Genomic DNA, 22,557 nt, shown 5'->3' with positions numbered 1-22,557 from the left:
ATTTTTTCAGATCATAACACCAGCCAATCACATACCTTCCTCAAGACAATTGATTTGATCATTATAAATATGATTAATAGGCTGTTTCCTGAAGGTCTGGTTCGATCGTCAGTGAACTAACAGGACTCAGACCTTCAGACTGAAGAGAGAAAAACCCAAACAACCTGCAATTTACAATCAGTTTTACTTCTGACAGGGAAGAACATTGAGGGCTCAAAACCATCCAAAAAACCACAAGGAAACAAGAAGTAGCTGTGGCTTTTGAGGATCAGGCTTTGTGGAAAGTCTATGTTCCCCTGCTGTAAAGTCTATTCCTGTGTCAGACCTCACAAATAACAGAAATATATGTGGGGCTTATCCCTGTCCCTACCTCATACCTGTCCTTGAGGGAGTGTGGTGTGGGGCGTACCTATAGATAATCAGACACGACCATGGTGATGGGGCTGGGCTGAGGCCAGGCTGGGGTGTCATCCCACAGGTGGTGGGTCAGGATCAGGCCTGGGGAGGGTAACCCAGTCAGATCCAGCCCCAGGATGGCCAGGCAGGTGTCTGCTCCCTGCACAGCACCAGCACATAACCCCATGTGATCTGGGGGGCTGGCTCTCCACATGCTCCAGGATGCAGCATCTGCCTCAGTCAGGGCTGCAGTCTGCGCTGCCAGAGCCCAGACGCTCTTCTGGCAGGGAGAGCTGGAAAATACTCACAGGATCCTGGCTAGAGCCCAGCCCTGAGCCTTGCTGTGGGGTCTTTCTCCACTCCAGCAACCTTCCCAACCCCACCAGCCCTGAACCTTCTTCCACATAGGGATCTTGCAGTGCCATTACAGGGACAAAGGCCAGTACACAGTGCCACTCTGAACTTAGGAATCCTACAGCCCTTTCCCCAAGCTCACAATAAAACCCAGACATCCCAGTCCCCTACAGCACATCTCCCCCAGACCGATGGGCAGGAGGGTAAGGGGAGCCCCCATAGTGCTGGGGTGTAGAGGGATCCCTCCAGGGTGACAGCCTGGTCATGGTGAGTTATCACAGTTTGCCTTGAACCCAGCAAAACATCTGGGAGGTCTGCAGGGAGCTGTGCTGGCCTGGGAGAGGGGTGGCATTGGGTGGGGTATCTTTGTTGTCACCCAGTTGGTGGCAGCAGCCAGGGCAGGGACTCCCGCTTGTGGCACTGGCCACCCAAGGCCACCATCTCTGCTCCTGAGGTAGCTTATGGAGCCGCCAGGTCTGTTCGTGGCCTGGCCTCCCCCAGGACAGCGGGCTGAGAGCAGAGATGTGACGGGGACAGCCCAGCTGGGTGCAGGGGTCCCAGGAGGCGTCTCCTGGGTGCTGGGCAGAGCTGTGGCAGGCCCTGGGGGCTGGATAACCATCCGTCCCTCCCCTCTGCTCTGATACAGCAACTTGTTTCCAGGGGAGGGAGCAGGAACTGCTGCCTGCTCTCCACAGTGAGCATCTCCCCACCTTTCTGAGTCCATCTGTGCATGCCCCCCCTGCTATGCCCCTTCCCAGAAGCATGGACCCAAGCCAAGCAAGACGTTCTGCCCTGGCACTGCCACCTTGATGCATGTTCCTCTGCGGTGACAACCAGCCCATGACCCCGTCCCCCACCCCAGCTTGCCCAGGCCCCTCTGGCCTTGTGCTGCAGCCCACCCCTACCCCAAATACACCCCCACTCCCCTTCGCTCTCAGACTGCAACCCTCTCCCATCTGGCTGCGCACTTGCTGACCATCCAGAAAGGTATTTTTAGCGCACAAAATTGGACATAAGCAGTTTGCAGCTGACAGCAGGGTGGAGTAAGGCTTGAGGGGTGTGGGATGCTGCGTTTTGGTTTGAGGAAGATACACTCAGAAACGGGGTTTCCAGCTCTGACCTCCAAGCAGTTCCACATCTGGTCCAGCTATTCCTGCTCCCATCCCCAGGGCCATCTTCAGCCCATCCCACCCTGGTTCTTGGACAGAGAACCTGGCTAAGCCCAGGAGGTGGGAATTATAAGACTTGGAGCAGCATCTCAGGCCAGACTAGTTTCCCCCCAAACCCTGCTGCCTGAAGGTGTGGCTTTCAGGGCAGAGTCTCTGCACCAAGATCAATACCCCTGACCTGCTCTTTCTGTCCCCGTGTTTCATACCCACATCCCCCCTTCTCCCCTCTGGCAGGGTGGCATATTGTGCCTGCAGTCTCCCTCTCTGACTGAGTGCAGCAGCTCTCTATCTCCTAGACAAACACTTCACTCTGCACCTCCTTCATTGCACAAGCCTCTAACATTGCTCCCGTTTGAATGCTCCACCCAACACCATGTGCTGGCCCCATATGTCACAGCTCTCTTTCACAGACAGCTGATGGAGTGCATGTGTTCAGTGGAGTCATGAGCCTCTCCTTCCATACACGGGTCTTAAATAAAGGGCTTGGCATTTCCCCTTTTCAGTTCTCAGCCTGTACAGCTCCAGAGGAGAAAAAAATCCTGAGGAATGCCTATGCCACCCAGGCTAGCTGGGGACAGAGAAGTGCCCAAAATATCCTGAGCCTAGAAGGAACCAGATGAATAGGGAAGAAAAAGCCAAGCAGCTGTTTCCCCAGTGAAATGGAGGCAGTGGCCTGGTGGAGGGGGGAAGGTGGCACATCTGGTGGTGTTAGCTGGTCTTCTGGGGGCTGCACAGCCCCATTGTCCTGCCTGGCACTGCACCAGAGATGCCTGGGAGGAGGTATCGCTGCTGGCAGGGGGACTCTGAGTTGGCACGGCTCCTGCCTGGCCCATCCCACGATGTCTGACTGCATCCTGGCCGTGCAGTTGCCATCAGCAGAGCGCTGTGCCTCCCCAAAGCAGCTTCACTCACACATGGGGCATTGGAAAGCCAAGGTCTGGGCTGCGGCCCTGCTCACCCCCTTCCTCAACATGTGGCCCTGCAGAACCCCCTGGGAGCCTGCTGGCTTCCCCCCGCTTTCAGCCTCTGACCAAGGCCTGTCATGGCATGACGCTGTTCCCCACAAAGGCTGGGCAGGTGGAGGAGAAGGAGGGAGAAGGACTCTGTGTCTTCATAAGTCAGTGCAAGTGGTGAGGATGACATGGTGTCCAGAGCCCAGAGAGCAGTTGCCCTTTGTTGTATAAATATGTGCATAAAGTCATGTGTGTTTCCAGCCCAAGGTGAAGATCCTGAGCAGATCTACAGCAGCACCACAGCTGACCTGGGGCCAAAGAGAAGGTCCCATCTCATGCAACAACCTTCCATGGGGAACCCCCACTTTTCTGGCCTATTCTTCCTTGTCCAGCAGAAATCCCATGGAGTCCAGGACCATGAGACAAGGAGGCTAGGGAGAAGGGTTCCCAGGCAGGAGGCAGTGGGGAGGGAGGGTGGATGCTCCTTCACCACTGCCATGGAGGAGGTCAAGCCTGGTTGGCATTGGGAGGAAGATATCAGCATCCCGCCAGGGACCTTGGTGAGACGATGCTGGTGATGGTTCTTCTTCATGAGAGTCCAGGCTGCAGGGCATCCACATGGATGCTCCTGAATGTCCCATAAGAAAGGACCCATCATGCATCATGGTGTGACTTACAACCCAGGTGCTGGACTGGTGGTGACACACTTGGCTCACCCAGAGCCTGCAGCACTGGGTCTCTCCTGGCTGTAATTACCCCAGGAGACCAGTTTCTCCAGTGCTGGTGCAATCAGACACTGTAGAACAAGGGCTCAGCAGGGTGGGGTGACCGGCCACCCATGACACAGGTGGACAGAAATTAGGCCATGGTAATCAAAGGTAATAATGTGTTGTGGTGGCATGCAGGTGCTGCCTGGGAACAGGGCTCCAGCGTGCAGGGCACAGCAGGATCAAAGCCCTACCCCATTCATCTCAGCAATACCTTTCACTGGAGCTGGCAGAGATCCCAGGTCAAGACAGCATTACCACCGCTTGTCCTGGCTCAAGTACTATTTGCTTCTACTACTGCTGGCCTGAGACCATCAGCCTCACATGTTTGCCACTAATGTAGCTGAGAGGACCTGCTCTCCTTCCTGATTTTTTACTGACCATGGGATACAAGGCTGCTGTGCGTGGACAGCCCTGCTCCCTCACTCTGTTGTGTTGTAGAGATGTCCCCACGTAAAATAACACCACACCTTTCCTTGCCCTTGTCTTTGTGGCAGACCCTGGTACACCTTGACTGTGCCAGACCCAGGGGTGGGAAGGTTTTCCAGCCCAGGCCCCATGGATTGTGCTGATACACTTCCTTGGAGGTCAGGATGCCTTGACTCATGGGAGACAGCAGGAGATGAGAAGGGCTGGCAGCGCTGCTCACAGAGCTCGCTAAACCTAATGAGATTTTCAATAGCTGGGAGAAGCAATAAAGAGCTTGTATCAGCTGCAAGCAGCAGCGTGACGGCAACTTCCAAGCCAAACACAGCGCAGCTGCCTTCCGTCCCCACACTGAGCCATGTTCCAGCCTGCCCTGCCTGGCCAGGGTCTGGACAGGGCATGGGAACAAGGGAAAGGGCTAGGAAACGCCCCCAGTCACATGGAGCTCCTGATCTTGCTGGTGCACAGAGAACTGATGCTCCACTTTCCAGCCCCTCTGTCACCTGGACAGAGCATCTCTGTCCACACATGGCTGTGGCATCAGTGACCTCCAGGCAAAAGACTCCCACGGGCATCCAGAGCCCATCACCATCACCCTGGTCCTCTGTGCCGTGGCACAGAGAGGGGAAGCTGAAAGGGAAGGCAGCAGTGGCAAGGGGACAGGCACACAGCTCATCTCTCCTCTCTGCCTGGTGGTGGCTGTGTCCATGGTTCCTCCTGGGAATGGCTCTGGCCCATGACTTTCCTTGAACCTGTCCTATTTAGCACAGGCCAAAACTGTGTCAGGGAACTAACTGAGCGGTGTGGACGATTACAGAGCCATGCTCAGGCCGAGGAGTTACTCAGAGGGGTGTAGCCTGAGTGACCACTGGCTTGAGGATGGGGAGCCCCTTGCAGCACCTACCTCTTGTTCAGGCATCTGGGTGAATAAGCAGGCCTCTACAGTCTCTACTTGTGGGCAGGAGAGCAGAAGGGACCGGGAGCATCTCTCTCACCCATGCTGCTGTGGCAGGAGTAGGATGTGCCCTTCCAGACAAAAGCTCAGATCTCACAGGGGAATGGTTCTCCAGCCTGATGCATTGCTTTCCTCCTGCAGGTTTTCCTTTTGTCAGCTCTGGGATGGGTAAGGAAGCCAGGGCAAGGCTAAGGATGCTGGCTTGTTAATGTAGGGTCTCTGGGGTGGACTGTGCATGTGGGTTTGTTCTGCAGGGCCTCTGGCAGTCACTGTGCTGAGCTGTGCATGCCCCCACCAGCCTTTCCCTCCACATTGCTGTGCTGCTTATGAGTTCCTCCCTGCAGCAACGTCAGGCCGTGTGGATCAAAGGGCGGTGATGAACCACAGGTGAAGGCTCTCCCCCAGAGCCGTAGGCCAAGACCCACTGAACACTTTCAGCCCTGCTCTCCTGCAACTGGTGCTGTGGGTCACGGGGCTGCCCCCACCAGCTCAGCTGAGGCCAGTCCTAGACCTGCTCTGATGTGGTCCCACTCAGCCCACCACTGCAGCCAGAGCAGATTCTTGGCATGTCTGCTCCTGGCTTACAACTGGCAGAACCATAAGCACTTCAGAAACGCTGTGCTGTGGCTAGGGAGTATTACTAATAGCCTGGCAAGAGGCAGGAGATGGGGCATGGCTGGCACAGCCTCCTGGGATGAGTGTGGAGCTGCTGAGAGTCCTGTTTCTTAGGGCCAGGTCAAGGGGACAAGGAACAGCCCTGTTACCTGCTGGGCAGCCTTGGAGGATGGGACCATGGCAGGTATTGGGAGATAAGCTGTTTGAGGCTGGTTCAGGAGCAGGGTGGGAGATGCTGTAAGTGGTAGCATTGCCCCTACTTGTCTGGTACAAGGTGACCAGTTCTGGTGACCATGGAGCTCTCAGCAGTGCTGGTTCACTGCAAGTATGTAGCTGTTCTCACATGGGTGCATGTCACCATGGGTCACAGGTGGTACAGGCATGGCCAGAGCTGCCTCTCCCTCCTTTTCAGAGGTGGTGGTTGGTTTTGTTTTATCAGTGTTCTCAATGTTTTCAAATTCATAGCCCACAGGGCCTCCAGCAGGCACACACTCAGCTGTGTTCAGGCATTGGCCTCTCATCCACTGCCACCCTATCATGCACCCTGGCAGGGGCACTGAGGCTTGTTTGAGGAGAAGCAGAGCTGGGAGCTGAAATCACTGCCCACCACTAAGAGATAGGGATGGGATGCGGATGCTGCCTCCACAGATGTCACAGTACCAGCACCCAGGCATGAGAAGCATCAACAGGAGCTAACAGGAGGCAGTGAGAAAATGTTGCCAGGTGCTGTGCTGACTCTGCTCATAGAAAATTAATGACACAACAAAGATTTTCAGCCCTCCTGCTGCAGACAGCCCCGCATTGGCCTTGCAGCTGGAGTGCTAGGGAGGGAATGTGGGGGCAGCAACGCGCCTGCACAGTGGGGACCCTACCAGTCCCTGCTCGCAGCTGGACGTGGCCTGCTGCAGCTTGCAGCCATGGTGCTGCACAGCCCTGCGCTCGACCAGCTCAGCAACACACAGCGCGCTGGGAAATGTAGTCCTGCTGCATCACCTGTACTGTGTGCTGTTGGGCATAGCCAGGCTGCACATAAACCACTCAGACCTTCTGCCACGTTCTCTGGACTCTTTGCACCGACCAGGCCTCCTAGCAGTTTGCAACAGACCCTGCTGTGCCCCCCTCTCCTGTTTCTACAGGGCAAAAGAGGGAGAGGTTTGTCATGGACTGGCCCTCTCATAAGCAGGGAGCTGGGGAATGTGCAGGACACAGGCAGGTGTGGAGATCTGCTGGGTGGTATGTGGTAATGTGGGAAAAGAGCTGGGACCAAGAGGCTGCACCCACATTCTGGGAGAAAGCACCAAAGGGAGTCATTTGAGTCAGTTGATGCTCCATGTCCTGCTCATCTCTAGGTCTGCACAGCCCCTTTCCAGGCTGGAAAACCCTCCTGCAATGAAGCCTTGTGCCTGCTCTGGCACAGCTTCACACAGAGCCGGGAAAGCCTTTGGTCAGGGTGGTTATTGTTGGCTGATCCCAACCAGAGATGTGCTGCAAGGACCCGATGCCGCAGGTGCTGGTGTGGAATAGAGGTGGGGGTGCAGTGAGCACCAGGCTTTCTGCGTGGAAGACCCCCTGCACCTCTCATGCCCTGCACGCAGCCTGGATACCCCCCAGCTGTGGTGTGCCCTGATCCTTACAGGACACCCTCAGCCCTTCCACCTCTCCAGCACCAGCCTCCCTGGGCTGTAGGAAAGGCTCTTGCTCCTGCTCTGCCTGGGTGATGCACCACCCCCAGCAGGCAGGGAGATGTTTGTGAATCCCTGAGCCTTCTCCCCATGAGAGGGGAAGGTGCAGAGCCCAGATCGAGAAGGGCAAAGAGGACAAAGTCCCCTCCTTTACCCCCTGCAGCTCCACAGGAGCAGAGCACAGCCAGTGCTTCCTTCCCGCTCTTCCTCACCAGGGCTTGGGGAGCTTAATTCAGGGTTTGCCACAGGATCAGCCCAGCCTGGCTTTGCACCCAGCTGTCCAGCGTGTACCTGCCTGGACCACAGGAGGGATTAGGGGCACTGGGGACCTTTAGCCATGTCTCAGCTCAACACTGCTGTGCAAGCCAGGAACAGAGTGAGGTGGAAATAGCACAGTAGAGTTACCAGAGCTGATGAGAGAAGGGACTGTAAATCCTGCAGCAGCAATTTCCACAGTCAGGGCCGTCTCCAGGGCTTTAATTTATCCGTTACAACTTAATTGGATGTAAACCCAGTCACTTGTAAGCTGCAGGAGCCCTGAACAGGAGATGGTCCTGAGCTTCTCTCTGCAAGATGCCTTTCCAGGACTCCCCACCTCTGTCGAGGTGCCTTGATCCTTGGGGGGCCACTGCTCATGTCCACTCAAGGTAGACAGAGAGGCAATGTTTGCTCTCCTTCTAGCCCCAGTTGAGCTGGCTTTGCTCCTCTGAGCAGCTCCCTACACCACTGAGGAGCTGGTCACTGGGCTGCGGGTGCAGCAGGGTGCTCAGATTTCAGGTACGAGGATTGAGCCCAGGCAGGCAGGAAAGGCACCCACTGCCATCCCAGGAGCTGCAGCTGCTGTCGTGGTGGAAGGGCAAAGCCTGCAGCCTCCTATCCCCACACACAGGCACTGGTCTCCTCTCCGTGCCCATCACAGAAGGCCTGTGAAGCTGCTCCTGTCATTCTGTCAGGCTGGTGTCAGCGGGACAGACATGTGCAGCCCGGAAAGCCCGAGCACAGCGCGGTTCCCCCCGGCTGCAGCAGCCTCCCTGGCACACACCATCAGTCACCCTGGCAGGCAGCAGCACCAGGCTGGAGCGGTACTGGTGATGAAAGGGATGGCTCAGACCCCATGAGATAGGGACTGGCAGAGCCCTGTCCCCAGGCTCTGCCTCCCTACATGTAGGAAACTTGCCCTGCACAGACCCACTCCCTTCTGTGGACCTGTAAGAGCAGAAATACCAGACATTTCAGAGGGCATAGGGGGGCAGGGGGCTGCTCCTGCTATAAAGAAGTCAGAGGCTCAGTTCACCTGCTCTAGTTCACAGGGCTATTCTTCCTCTTGGGACAAGGAAGAAATCCCAGAGCTCATGGTCCATGGTGTTTACGCCTGTGTTTGGTGTCACCTGGACCTGAGCACTGGCCAAAAAAATTGCTGCACCAGGAGACACTCCCGTGTGTCTGCTTTTCCCAGCAGGAAGAGCAGCTAGAGGGGTGCAGGCCGTGTGGAGCCAGCTGCACCGCACAGGGAAAAGGCCGGAGCAAAGCAGTTGCAGGGTAGCTGCGGCAGCAGGGCAGCACAGGAGGGTTGTGGCAGCACCTCAGGAGGTGGCTGTGGCAGGACTGGGCCGGCACAGGCAGGTGGGTGCCAAGGAGCAAGGGCAGATCCAGCTGCAGGGAGTCCAGATCAGCCTGGGAGCAGGGAAAAGGCCGGGCTGGGGGTGAGCAGGAAGCAGGAAGGAACTGGGGAGAAGTGGAAGAGCTCGGGAAAGGGAGAAACGCGAAGGGGTGCAACAGGCACTGGGCATACTGTCACTAGGAGGCTGCGCTTCCCTGCTCCTCTGGAGCATGGACCCCACAGCTGCTGGGACCCCATCCAGGCAGGGGTGGGTGCATGGGGAGAATCAGAGCCCCACATCCACAGCATCCATCCAGCCCAATGGTGGCTGTGAGGAGAGATCTGAGCCTGTAGCAGTGGGACCCATCCTGCCAGCATCTGCTTGTATGGGGGAGTTGGAGCCACGACACTGTATGGGGTGGTGCTGGATATATGGGGGATCAGATCCCCACACTCAGGGTGCTACAAGGACAAAGAGTCCCACAGCTACAGGGAGCATCCGGGCAGGGCCCAGGGAAGAGACTCCCGCATTTACAATGTGCATCCAGGTGGGACCCGGCGGGAAAGAGTCCCGCAGCTACAAGGAGCATCCAGACAGGTCCCGGGGTAGGGGAGGACCAGAGCACTGTGTCCACCGGGTCTGTCCAAGCCGCACCCCGGGACCTCAGGTCCTCATAGAGCCCACCGAGATGCCATCTGGGCACCCACGGACCCTGCAGGGGCCGGTGAGGACATCAAGGGCGGGGAGGATCCCCGCTGCCCGCCGGGGCGGGGCGGGGAGGTGGGAGCACACGGACGCCCGGCAGCGCTCGGCGGCGGCGGTTCCTAAGGAGTTAAGGGCTGTCACCGCCCCGGTTCCGCCCCGCCGGTGCCAGCGCTCGGGGCGGCGGAGGCGTAGCCCCGGGCCGCGGCGGGGGTCGGGCAGCTGCCGCCGCACCGCTACCGGGCCATGAGCACTGCCCGCCCCTCCCCGCGCCGCCGCCGCCGCCGCTAGCCTCGCCCCGGGAACGGGGGGTGTGGGAAGGCGGCGGCGCCCCGGCGGCGGGGCTGCCCGGCGGGGGATGTGAATGGCGCTGGGGGTGCTCAGCGGGACCGACATGGAGTGGGAGAAACTGCCGCGGCGGTCCGGGGAGGGCGAGGGGGAGGCGGCGGCGGGGCCCTGGCCGGGCTGCGGGCGGCTGCGGCCCTCCTCGTACCGGGCGCTGCGCAGCGCCGTCTCCACCCTGGCGCGCATCGACGACTTCTACTGCGAGAAGATCGGGGCCGGCTTCTTCTCCGAGGTCTTCAAGGTATGCGGGGCGGGGATGGCGAGGCATCCCGACGGGTTTGGCTATCCTCCGTCCGTGGCCAGGCCCCCGGTGGGGTGCGCGGGGCGGGGGGGGGATCGCGGGGTTGGGGGGGGGGGGGGGCGTCTGGCCCCCCGGCGGCTGTGCGAGGTCAGGGTGGGATGTGGTGCGGCGAGGACCTGGGGTGCCGGGGAGCCCCGTCCCCACCGCGGGTGTTGTGGCTCCGTCCCTCCGTGCGGGGGGGGAGGGGAGTGTCGGCTCTGTTTACAGCCCGGGAGGGCTGCGCGCTCCGAAGCGCTGCGGCGGGGGGTCACAACGGGGCCGCGTGGGGGGCCGGGGCACGGGTGGGGTGGCGGGTACCCCAGTCCCGGGGACCCCAGTTAAGAGCCTGGAGCCCCGACCCCGCCAGGCCCAGGGTGTGCCTGTGTCGGGGGACGCAGGCAGTGTTTGCAGCCGTCCGAGGGGGTTTCCAGCGTTGCTGGGCCTGCTCCAGCCTGCGCTGGGCAGGTGGGTGTGCAGGGTCCCCGCGGGAGCTCCCGAAGGTGACCGGCTCTGGGAGAGGGCTGGGGTGCGGTGAGGGCAGCGCAGGGGCTGGTCCCCGGCTGGGACCCCGGAGCTGCCTTTGTCTCCGTCCTCTCCGGGACAGCCAGAGTGGGGATGCCCGTGTGTGGCCCACACCCTGGTTAGGGGTGCGTGGGTGCTGGTGGGGAGCTCGGGGTCCCAACAGTACGGCGGAGGTGTGTGGTGAGGGTACCCTGCCAGCCCCCACGCTGCTGCCAGGGCTGAGGGGCTGTGCCCTGCCCCACCGCCACGGCCGCCCCTCCCGTTCCGAGGAGAGGTGTGTGCACATGTTGTTTTCATCCTCGGCATCGCTTAAGATGCCACAAGCTGTTGGGCAAGGACTGCCCTTAAGTCGTGCTTCTAGTGGCTTCACCCCCCTCAAAGAGCAGCTTTGGGCTGGGCAGTGTAAGCCAAAAAGCAGCAGGACCCCCACCATGTCCCACCACGGTCGCTGGGGTCCCGGGCAGCACTGTGCTGTGTCCCCGTGTGGGACCACGCTCCCACGTGCAGCACAACGGGGCATCCACATCCCAGCAGGACTGTGGGGTCCGTCTCCAGCCCTGCCACCTTTCCCCGCTCAGACGGGAGACCCCAGACCCAGCTCCTGTGCAGCCACAAGAGAGGTGTCCTGCACGGGGCTGTGGCGGGCGTGCAGAGGGGTCCCTCTCCTCCGTGCTCCCTCCTGCCCCTCCGGAGCCATGGCCTCTCCGCTGGCCAGGTTCCTGCTATTGATCTCTGGCTTGGAGCGCACAGCAGCACCTCGGAGCAGAGGGAGGCATTTAATAATGTCAGGCGTGGATACAGCTCTTTAATAATGGATGCTCCTGTGTCTCGGCCAGGCCACGGTCTCTCCTTGCCTCGATGTTTCAGTTCTCCCAGGCCCTGCAGGAGCCACAAAGTGCTCCTTCTCTCACCCGTTGTTCATGTTTTTGTGGGGCCACTTGCATGTAGGATTTGGGGGACTGGCGGAGGTTGGGGGGTGGGAGTGGGATCAGGCGGCAGGAGCCAACGTGTGTGCATGTCGGAGAGGAGGCAGGGGCAGGAGGGGGCCAGATGGGGCTTTGTGCTCGTGCGGTGGGTTGAGTCCAAGAGCTCAGCAGGATGGTGGGACAAGCCTGGGATCTGAGCTGGGGTTTGGCTGCCTGAGCTTGCGAGGAGGATGGAGCTTGGCAGGGCAGCACAGGACCCATTTTCCTCCCACCTCCCTTGTTCCTGCTGTTGCTTTCCATGGCCGTGGGCACTTGTGGCTCCCTGCTCTGTGTGACTGCTGAGTCCTGCCTCATTCCAGCCTTGGTGGGTGTGGGGGACAGGGAGGGGAACTGGACGTCTCTGTCCCTACACAGGTAGCTCAGCCCTGGTGTGCAGATGAGCCACGCAGGATGAGTCTGACTGGCACGGGTGTCCAGCTGTCTTCCCAGCATTAAAGCCAAAGGGCTCAGCATGTCTGAGCCCTGGTGTCCCAAGCTAGCCTTTGGGTTGAGCCTTATCATGCTCCAGCCAAGCGCTTCTCTCAAAAAGGCTATCTAGAGCGAACGGGAGGGACCAGTGATGAAAAGCTGCCCTTTTCCCCGGGGGTTGTTCCCAGCTGATCGCCCGCTGTGCTGCAGAGCTGGGCTGTTTCCTTCTGGAGCAGCTGGTTCTCACTGCCTTCCCCTGTGCACCAGGCCTACCTGTTTTTTCAGGTACACAGACATTGCAGCGAGCTGCCTCTCCATCTCTGATAGGCTGAGCAGATCGAGCCAGGTGTGTTTGTGCCAGTCATTTTCTCCAGCCTTTAAACCACTGTTGCATGTTTTCCCCAAATCCCTCTCTTACCTTCCTGTGTGCAGTCTGTAGCAGACACGGGAGCTACAGGCAGCATCCTGACTTTGCTCTCCTGGGGGCTGTATCAAGAGATCTTCACTCATCCAACTCTGCACCTTATGCCCTCTTAGAGATGCTGCTTCCCAAGCCATTCCATGTGCGCAGCCCAGCGCCCCATTTCCACAGTGCTGGGGGGGGAATTAGCATCTCCCAGCACGGACGGAGCTCAGGAGAGGCTTTGGCACCACTGTCACCTGCCCATCTCTGCTCTCTTCCCCGCCAACCTTTGAGATTTTGTATTTACTCCCAATTTGCCAGTGCAACTAATGACACAACTCCCTCCCTCTTATCTGCTGCCCTTCATCAGTGGACCTTGCCTTGTTTTACAAAGGAGGGTGGAGCAGTGTGACACAGATGGAGAAACTAAGGCAGGCGGGGAGGAAGCGAATTTGCCGAGGTCAGCCAGCCGCGGCAAGGCCGGGAGCAGCCCTGGCCCTGCTGTCACCGCTCAGGAGCCCCAGGCGCTGGAAACGCGTTGTGCTGACTAGCCAGGGACCAGCTGGCACCTCTCCTGCGCTGTCACGGGGCGTGCTCTGGCCTTGCCGGTGAGGGGTGGCAAAGCCGCACCGCTGCGGCGCAACGCCGGCTCTGCCCAGGTTCCTGGTATGCCCATGGTGCTGCTCCAGGGACCGCGGGCGGTGAGGGCTGATGATGCTCAAGCATTCATTGGGAGCGGGTGCTGCGTGCCCTGGTCCTTTTCCTTCCCTGCAAGAACTCAGTCTTGACCGATTCTGCCTTTTCCATGCAATAAGCGGGTTTTCCAGTCCCACCCAGTAAAAGACCTGTTGCGCTACTGGGAACGCAGGGAAACACGAACTGAGGTGCAGCCATTGCGGGCGGCTGTGGGATTACCAGTGGTGTTGCTAGGTCCCTTTCTTGCCCTCCCATGTTTTGCTACTGGTCTCTCTGGGGCAAGGGGTGTGGGATGATGTCCCTGCGTGACTGTGCCTTGCCTGTGCTGTGGCAAGGAGACGTGCACTGAGTGTGGCTATGTGCGAGCCTGTCCCCAGCGTGGGGTGGAGGGGCGCTGGCTGCAGAGACCCCCGGGGTGGGGCAGTGGTGGGGGGGCTTCACCCCGTGTCTAGACAGGATCGCCGGCTGGGGGGAGGGAGCAGGCCGTCTGCTCACTCTGATTAGCATGCTCTTTAAATAAGACTCTAATTTCCGCTGTTAAAAGAGCTCAAATCCCTTGTGCCCAGGCTGGGGCCTCCGCCAGCCCTGTCCCATCCCCCAGCCCTGTGTGCTGGCAACAGATGGGATGGGGACTGACACACCATGGCACCCCGGCTCAGCCGTGGTACCCTCATGAAGCACCCAGTGGGGGTCCGTGTGGGGTGCTGGTGGGCACCTGCAAGGGGCGAGGGCTTGCCTGGCTCCTGGGTGGAGGCCGGAGGCTTGTCCTCCACCCTGCACCCCGGCAGGGCTGCCCGGCTGAGCTCAGCTCTGGGGAATGCACTGGGATTCCTGGGCGGCATGCCAAAGCACAGAGAGGCGAGGGGGGACGACGTCCTGCCCGGGGACGCTCTGCTGCCCGCTGCTTTCCCCAGATGGCAGCAGGGAAGGAAACTTCCCTTAGCAAGGAGTGCGTCCTGCCTGGGGTCGTGGCTTGCGAGGCTCCCAGGGGCAGCCAGGGCCCTGGGCTGGTGCTAGCACCTGGCCAGACTGGATAAACTGGCCAGCGTGCATGGGAGGCCGTAGGAAGCCCAAGCGGCTGGCCTTGAGCCACGGAGCATGCGGGGGAGATGGCAGGATGGGGCCTTGCAAGCGAGCTCAGGGCACCGGGTGCCCTCGAGGAGGTCGTGTCCCGTCTGCGTGGCGCTGGGGCTGTCCTAGGAGCCCCTGGAGCCCTCCCTGCCCCTGGGGACAGAGTCCCGGAGCAGAGCACCAGGCTCCTGGGATCCCTGGGAGAAATCCCAGGGAAGGGGCTTTCACCAGACCTTCCCTCCCCCAGGCTGCCTCTCCTCCAGGATTAAGGCGTTCGATGCCGTGTGGCTGCACTCAGACCTGACCCAGTCTGTTGCAATGTCGGGAGGCTTGTTAACAAGGAATTCAGCCATGGGTACATCCCAGCAATGTGGGGCTGAGCGAGTGCCCGCCGGGGGCTGCTCTCTGATTCAGGGATGCTGCTGCTGGCAGGGACCCAGCCAGCCCCACGATGCGTAGCCGCCGAGTGCCAGTGCCTTGCGTGCCACCCGGCGTTCCTGTCGTGGGCGTGTGGTGCCGGAGCCTCGCCGCCTGCAGCCATCCTGGCGGGGCTGAGCCTGCCAGCGCCGTCGAGCCCAGGTCCTGGTGCCTGGCAGCTGCCTGTGCCAGCCAAACCGACCAAGCCCGTCCTGCCAGCCCCGCGTGGCGTGGGAAGGGAAGGCAGCGCTGCCGTGGGTGAGCTGAGTCCAGAGCACTGGGCTTTGCTGGGCGCGCCGGGGGGTTGGTGGATTCTGCTGGCCTCATTGGGGCTCTGGCTCTGCAAGGAGCTGGAGGGGCAAAGGGAGACACTTCCCACCCTGCTTTGGCCAGGGAGATCCCCTCCTTAAAGCTCCCACAGCCACCAAATCCAGGCTGGGAGCCCCGTTTCTGTGTCTGGTGCTGCCTCCAGCTGCCCTGCGCTGGCGATGGGGCAGAGGGAAGACAGCAATGGTGGCGGTACACTGGGGGTGCTCCTTGCTCTGCCTGCTGGTGCAGTGTGGGCAGGGAGCCCTAGGACACTGGGATGGGGCTGGCAGCAGTACCAGGCACTGCAGGGCAGTGACGGGGTGGGGTGAGCAGGGTGGTGGGCACCGGGAGGACCTGGGTGCCATTAGATGGGGCAGCTTGGGTGCACACAGCCATGCTCCCCACAGCATGGACTGCACCGTCACCCTGGGACAGACTCTCCCCAAGCCCAGGAGCTTTGTCCAGTGCTCAGCGAGGTGGTGTGGGGAAATGCATCCTCCCTTCTCCCCACAGTGTGGTGGGGGGCCGGGATGGGGACTCACAGTGGCGGGTGTCTGGGGTGTCCCCTCCTTACTCATCCAAGGTCCATCCTGATCTCTGCTGCCAGGTGGACCCTGCCCACAGGCCAGGGGTTCTGGCTGGCTGCCTGGTGCTGGCTGGAGGGGTGCCCACAGGCAGGGGGCTGCCGAATTATTTGGAGCTTCCCCATGAACTCAGTGAGCTGGTGGTGGCAGGGTGGGGCAGGCTAGGCTATTGCCTCTTGCTTCCACTCAGCCTGGGGCTGGTTTGGCCTTGGTGCACCCAGACATGTAGAGGGATCTTTATAAAGCATAATTTCTCCCCCAGGCCCTTTGCAGGGGGGTGAGCTGCTGCCAATCCCCAGGGTATTGGGTGCTGGATGGGTCCCCATCTCAGCGTGCACCCCAGGACAGCTGCTCCCCAAAGCAATGGCAGCTGTGAGGTGGTAAGAGAGCCCCAGAGAGCCCAGCCTGCCAGCCTCCCCACGTTGTGGTGGGGACAGGGGCCAAGCTGTGAGCAGGATGGGGGGCACTGGGAACCCTGCCTCCAGCCAGACCCCCATGTTTTGCCCAGTGAGGCGATCCCTGAAGCACAGGGGTGGCGAGGGGCTGGCACTGACACAGCAGCCTCAACCAGCATCGACTAAAAAGGAGAAGAGCAGGGAGCTGACGGCAGCACCGAGGAATGCCTGCGCCTCCGTGCACAGCTCGGTGTGTGCCGGGGGGCAGCTGGGATCCGCCGGGTTGTCCCCCACCACCGGCTGCTGCTCAGGGGGTGTCCCATCCCACCCCCAGCACCCATTCAGGAGGGGACCCTCAGCACCAGTTTGGCCCCCCGCCCCCAGCATGGTGCTGGGGCAGGGGAATCCATGCTCGTCCCTCGCCCTGCACGTGCCAGGGGGCTCCAGGAGGACAGGGGTGTCTGTGCTTGGCCACGCTCCCAGCTGCTGTTCCTGGCAGGCGGCCAGGCTCCCCGCTTACATGACAGCGTCAGGCTGGGGCCAGCTAATTATACAGCCTCGTCTGAGCGCTGTACCCTGCCAGGCCGGGGTCATGCACTGGGGCAACACTGGCCAACCATGGGGCTGGTTCGGGGGGGCAGTGTGCCCCCTCTGTCCTCCATCCCGTGCTGGTAGGGTCTGGCTGGGTGGTACTGACCCAAAAAAGCCCTCCCTGATGCGCCCCAATCCTGCTGCTGCCTGTCCTTGCTGCAGGGTTGGGGTCACAGCTTGCAGGAGTTGCCATTGCCTCTCCAGGAGGGCTGGCCAGTGTAGTGGTGTTGGGGGCATGACGAGCAGGGTGCTCTGGGGAGGATGGGGATGTGTGTCATCAGCACTGGGGGTCCTTGGGGCTGTGCTGGGAGAGCCCCCCCCCAGCCCTAACAGTCTCTGGGGTGCCCCATGCCTCAACTGTGTGAGGTCCCCAGCTCCTGCTTCTAGGACAGGGGTGGGTGCTGGGTGCATGCTGCTGTCTGGGGGGGCTGCAGAGACACGTGGGGCTCAGCCTCCCTTTGCACCCCCCTCCAGGTGCGGCACCGCCAGTCAGGGCAGATCATGGTGCTGAAGATGAACAAACTGACCAGCAACCGGGGCAACATGCTGCGGGAGGTGCAGCTGATGAACCGCCTCTCGCACCCCAACATCCTCAGGTAGGACCTGCTCCCCCGCTACCATCCCCATTGCACCCCCTTTCCCTAGCCTGGGATGTTTGGAGCTACCACCAGCCCTGGATAAGCTCCTGGGGCTGGTCCCTGCTGTGGTCACCCTCAGATTCCCTCTATCTCACAGGTTCATGGGGGTGTGTGTGCACCAGGGACAGCTTCACGCGCTGACGGAGGTGAGAGCGGGGCAACGGCCATGCGTCTTGGGGTTCCCGCAGGCCTGGGGAGGACACAGTGATGGCTGTGGGGACACTTTCTCAGCCCGTGGTGCATGCGCAGGGCAAGGTCTACTGGGAGGCTGTGCTGTGGGGTGCTTGGGGGATGCGGTGGGATGAGAGATGGGCATCCAGCATTATGGGAGGGAGGTGGGGTGCAGTGATGCAGTGGCCCGGCTCTTGCCATCAGTACATGAACGGTGGGAACCTGGAGCAGCTGCTGGACAGCCCTGTGCCCCTCTCCTGGTCTACGCGTGTCAAGCTGGCCCTCGACATCGCCCGTGGCCTGCGCTACCTGCACTCCAAGGGCATCTTCCACCGTGACCTCACCTCCAAGGTACAGGATGCTCTAAGGCATCGCGTTTACCTTGTCCCATACCCACATTGCTGCCCCAGGCGTGGCTGGCTGGGGAGCAGGAGGCTGTGCTGTGCCGGGGCATCCCGGGAGCAGCGGCCGGTGAGGCAGGGCTGGTGTGATCGATGTGACTGGGGTCCTCCTGTGCCCCCAGAACTGCCTGGTGCGCTGCGAGGCCAACGGCTACACGGCTGTGGTGGGTGACTTCGGCTTGGCAGAGAAGATACCCACCTACAGGTGCGTGGGCAGCGTCCACCCCTCTGTCCCCATCCTTGGAGTGGGGGGGTTCCAGCTGACGCGGAGCAGGAGCTGGGGAAAGGTGGACATTTGGGATGCAACTAGAAGGGCAAGGATGGGGGGTGGTGGGGGTGATCCCCAACAGTGGTGACTCGGGGCAGATGGACACGTTTGGGGTTGACTAAGAGGGGCTGGAGAAGGGGATGGTGTAGGTGGGGAGAGATGAGTTTGCGGGATGCATGGAGGAGGGTTAGCCCAGGAAGGGAGATGGAGATGGTGATTTGGGCTGCCCCAGTGGGAAGATGGGAGGTTGGACAGGGACAGGGGACTGTGGGCAGCCCCTGATCTCCCACCATGTCCCCCAGCGAGGGCAGCGAGAAGGAGCCACTGGCTGTGGTGGGCTCCCCGTACTGGATGGCGCCCGAGGTGCTGCGAGGGGAGATCTACAACGAGAAGGTGAGGCTCCCTGGCTGCTGTGAGGGGGGGGCTTTATCCAGGCTTGCACTGCCAGCAGTTTGCAGGATTTGCAGCTCTGGGGGCGTTTGGGCACACAGAGGGAAGGAACTGGGCATCCCTCTGGTGGTGAGGTGGCAGGGCCCCCAGCGTGGCTCCGCAGGGAGGAGGGAGGCTGTGGGTTTATGGAAGGGTGGGCATGTCACCTCGGGGCTGCAGGGCCCCGCCATGACTCCCTGCTCTCTGCAGGCCGATGTGTTCGCGTACGGCATCATCCTGTGCGAGACCATCGCTCGTGTCCCCGCTGACCCCGACTACCTGCCCCGCACCGAGGTGACTCCCTGGGACGGGGACAGGGAGGGAGGGTGGGTGGGTGGGCAGCAGCACCAGGGCTGGGACCACTTCACCAAATGAAGGGGACCATCCTGTGCTGGGCAGAGCCCCATGTGCAGGAGCTGCCCTGCATCTTGGGACAGTGGTGCTGTGTCCCAAATGCTGCCCAGGGAGGGATGCTCTCTGCTAATATCCTGTCATCAGAGCCCGTAGTCAGCATGGGAGGGAGAAGGGGACAGTTGGATTCAGACAGAGAGCATGAGGGATCTGTGTCCCCGCATCCCCCAGCGTTGCCCCAGCTTGGGGTGCTGCCAGGTCCGCAGCCCTGGGTGACACGCAGTCAGTGGGGGGGCGGGGGGGGGGCAGGGCAGGCCATTCTGTGTCCCTCAGGCCATGTGGTGTCCCAAGGGACCCAATCTCACTCTTCCTCTTTTCCCTGGCGCAGGACTTTGGTCTGGACATCACCACTTTCCGCACCATGGTGGGAATCGACTGCCCATCAGCCTTCCTCCAGCTCGCTTTCCACTGCTGCAGCGTGAGCCTCCCATCTTGGCTGCCCTTCCCTGCTGGGGCAGCTGGGCAGGACAGGCAGCCTTGCCTGCACAGGGGAAGAGGCAGGGAGCTGCCTTTGCTGGGCAGTGCTCCCTGGGGTGCTTAGGAGACCTCAGACCTGACGGGAAACCCCTCCTACCCACAGATGGAGCCCACCTCCCGCCCCTCATTTCTGGAAATCACGCAGTGCCTGGAGGACATCCTGCAGCACCAGCCGGACGTGGAGGGCACCGGGGCCACCCTCTTCAGCATTGGGGAGAGCCTGCCCACACCTGGGATGGCGGCCACGTTCAATGGTATGTGGGTGTCCGAGGGACAGGCTGTAGAGGGGTTCAAGGAGGGGGGATGTGCAATGTCCCATCCTACCCCAGCAGCTGAAGGGGAAGGAGACAGGGGTTGCATGAGGTCTGCAGGATGGAACCAGTCACTGTTCCCCTCTTGGGGTGCACCCCAGGGCTGTTGGGTGCCCAGCACCCCATAGCACCCCTCAGCGACAGCTGCTGGCAGCTGCTGACCTGTTCCTGTGCCCATGCCCAGGGGCACCCGGGAGGGCAGCTGGCTGTGCCAAACAGTCGCCCCTGCGTGAACTGGAAACGCAGCACCTGCAGCCGGACCAGCGCCTGTCCCGCAGCCAGTCTGACATGTTCTCCCTGAAATTGCCCGCCCTGCTGCGTTCACTGGAGCCTTACGGCGGGGCCAGGACCAAGGAGACGCTCCCCCGCGTCAACCCCTTCTCCCAGCGTGAGGACCTAAAGGGGGGGAAGATCAAGCTCTTCGACACACCAAGCAAGTCAGTCATCTCACTCACCTTCGACCTGCCGCCCCCCACCCTGCTCCAGCTCGGCACCCCCATAACACCCGAGCCCGCCGTGGAGGTGCAGTGTGACTTCTCGGCCCCTGCCGCCGCCCCCCGCAAGTGCCACTCACTGCCCACCTCCCCCGAGCTGCCCCACCGGGGGGGCCTGGCGCTAGGCGTGGGGTCTCCCTGTCTCACTGATGACCCCCAGCCTCCCGCCCTCCTTCCTCCCCCAGCTTGGGGACGAGCCTCTCCATTCAACCCTGGGGCGGAGGAGCGGATGGACTGTGGCCCCGACAGCCCCGAGCCGCCACAGCCCCCGCCGCCGCCGCCCAACAGCAACTTTATCCGCACGGCATCCTCGGGCGCCCAACCCTGGCAGCCGGAGCCACAAGCCCCCAGCGGGCTCCTCTTCAACAACAACGACGAGGTGGTCAGCAAACCCCTGGCTTGGGGCAGCGGGCTGGAGCACGGCTTCTCTGAGCTCAGCATCCCCTGCGCAGCAACGCTGGAGCGGACGGAGCGCGTGGCCATGCTGCCTGGGCACGGCTCCAGTGTCATGGAGCAGGACGAAGTGCTGCCCTGCCCTGGCTGCTGCCTGGGTCCCTTCAGCTTCACCTCCGTCTGCCACCGGCCGGCACCCAGCCCGCCCCGCTACCAGAACCTCAACTGCGAGACCAAGAGCCTCCTCTACCACGACCGGAGCCACCACCAGAAAGCCGCGGGGCCGGTGCTGGCGGAGCCCAGCCTGAAGCTGCCAGAGGCACAATCCTAGTGCCGGGGAGCCCTGGGGGGCCAGGCTGCGTCCAGCCACCCCCCAGACCCCTCTGCAGCCCCAACACCGAGCAGCCGCGGGAGCCCGGCATGTCCCCACGGTCTGCCTTGGCTCGCTCCGTGTTTGGTGGCTGCTGGTGGCCACGGTGCCCCATGCCATGGCTGCCACAGTGCTGCCTAGGCGCTTGGGCACCCATCCCACCAGAATCAGTCTTGGGGATTTGTGGGGACCCCCGGGGATGGGCTGGGTCCCTGCCGGGGACTGAAGTGCAATAACACCCCTGCTCTGAGCACGCAGCAGCGCTGCCCCAGGCAGCAGGGCTGGTCCCCCCAGGGACCTGGGGGCTCAAACCCTGGAGGCAGGATTTCTCTTCCCCAAGGGTTCACTGCTCTGTGAGCTCTCACAGAGGGGTGTGCAACGAGCCTGCTCCTCTAGGAGAACCAGGAGCCCCCTTGCCATTTCCCAGGCTGGGGGATGAGCAGGGCTGGGCTGGGGGTGGAGGGGTCAGTGTGTGTATGTTTGTGTTGGGGGACCCTGTGGGGCTGGGGGGGTGTCCCCATGCTCTCCTGATGCAGGGAGAGGCGTGAAGGGGGCTGGGAGATGGGCAATGCCCAGGGTACAGTGCAGGGGGAAGATTGCCAGTGCTTGAGTTGCCTGTGCCCACCCAGCACCAACAGCTGAGTGCTGAGCTGTCACAGCGCTCCGCTTACCCCCAGCACATGGGTTTGGGAGTACATGGGTTTGGGAGCGGGGTGCTGGCAGAGGGGCCAGGTGCCATCCTGGCACTGGGGATAAGGGGCTGGTGAGCAGCATGGCCAGGCTGCCCAGCCCCTGGCAAGGGTGGGAGCCGGCTTTCCTCCCTCCCGCACAATGCACTGGTGAATGCAGAACTCTTGTGGTTTTTATTATTAATAATTGCCAGTAATATATACCCAGCTTATTTAAAGTGTTCAATAAAAACTGAATGTCCTAGCAACTCAGGCTCCTGCTTCTGTCTCTTGGTTGCGCATCAGACACGGATGGCCCCAAAAGGTTGCACAGGCTTGCCTGGGGCTGCTGGGAGCCCCTTGGCGACCACAAGCCAGCCTGGCTCAGACCAAGATGTCAGTGGTCCCAAAGTGGCCATCTTGGCTGAAATGGCTTCAGTCAAATTCCCATTTATTATTTAGGTTCTTTGGGTTTTTGCCCTTGAGTTTGTGTTTGTGGTGGCACGCAAGAAAGCAAAGAGCAGACAAACTGTTACTCTTTATTGCTACAAAGTGGGTTCAGCCAGCGGACGAGAGAGAGGAGTGACATGTGCCACCTCCAAAAAGCCTGCCTTTAACACCCTTCTGCTCTTCAAGCAAGCTAATTCACATAGCAATTAATCAACTATATATGGCACGCACGACACCATAATAAACTGAGAGCGTTTTTGCCTGGTTGAACAGGACTTCCTCTGCTCTTGCCTGGCTGCAATGTTACATCAGGGCTATTTTGCTTAATCTTTGCATGTGCACGTGTGTAGTAACTATTTAAAGTCCTGATTACTTGTCTCACAAAGCATCAGCCACTGCAAGTGCCAGATTTGCTTTTGAAAGGCACCATCATATTGTACAATCCTAAA

The 22,557-nt window shown here is 61.0% G+C and overlaps 1 protein-coding gene across 1 annotated transcript; it reads left to right on the top strand.

Annotated features, from left to right (window-relative positions):
- The first annotated feature begins 9,707 nt into the window (after window positions 1-9,707).
- TESK1 (testis associated actin remodelling kinase 1) lies at window positions 9,708-21,927 on the top strand. The gene is made up of 10 exons (XM_074813245.1): window positions 9,708-10,206; window positions 17,102-17,223; window positions 17,363-17,411; window positions 17,641-17,787; window positions 17,960-18,042; window positions 18,408-18,498; window positions 18,745-18,828; window positions 19,274-19,363; window positions 19,526-19,676; window positions 19,918-21,927. The coding sequence occupies exons 1-10, from the start codon at window positions 9,985-9,987 to the stop codon at window positions 20,949-20,951; spliced, it is 2,073 nt and encodes a 690-aa protein (XP_074669346.1). The 5' UTR covers window positions 9,708-9,984; the 3' UTR covers window positions 20,952-21,927.
- The last annotated feature ends 630 nt before the right edge of the window (window positions 21,928-22,557 follow it).

This window comes from Strix aluco, chromosome Z, assembly GCF_031877795.1.
Source record: "Strix aluco isolate bStrAlu1 chromosome Z, bStrAlu1.hap1, whole genome shotgun sequence".
NCBI classification, from domain to species: Eukaryota; Metazoa; Chordata; class Aves; order Strigiformes; family Strigidae; genus Strix; species Strix aluco.
The sequence above is the reverse complement of the archived record's forward strand: the minus strand, read 5'-3'. Positions and strand labels throughout refer to the sequence as shown.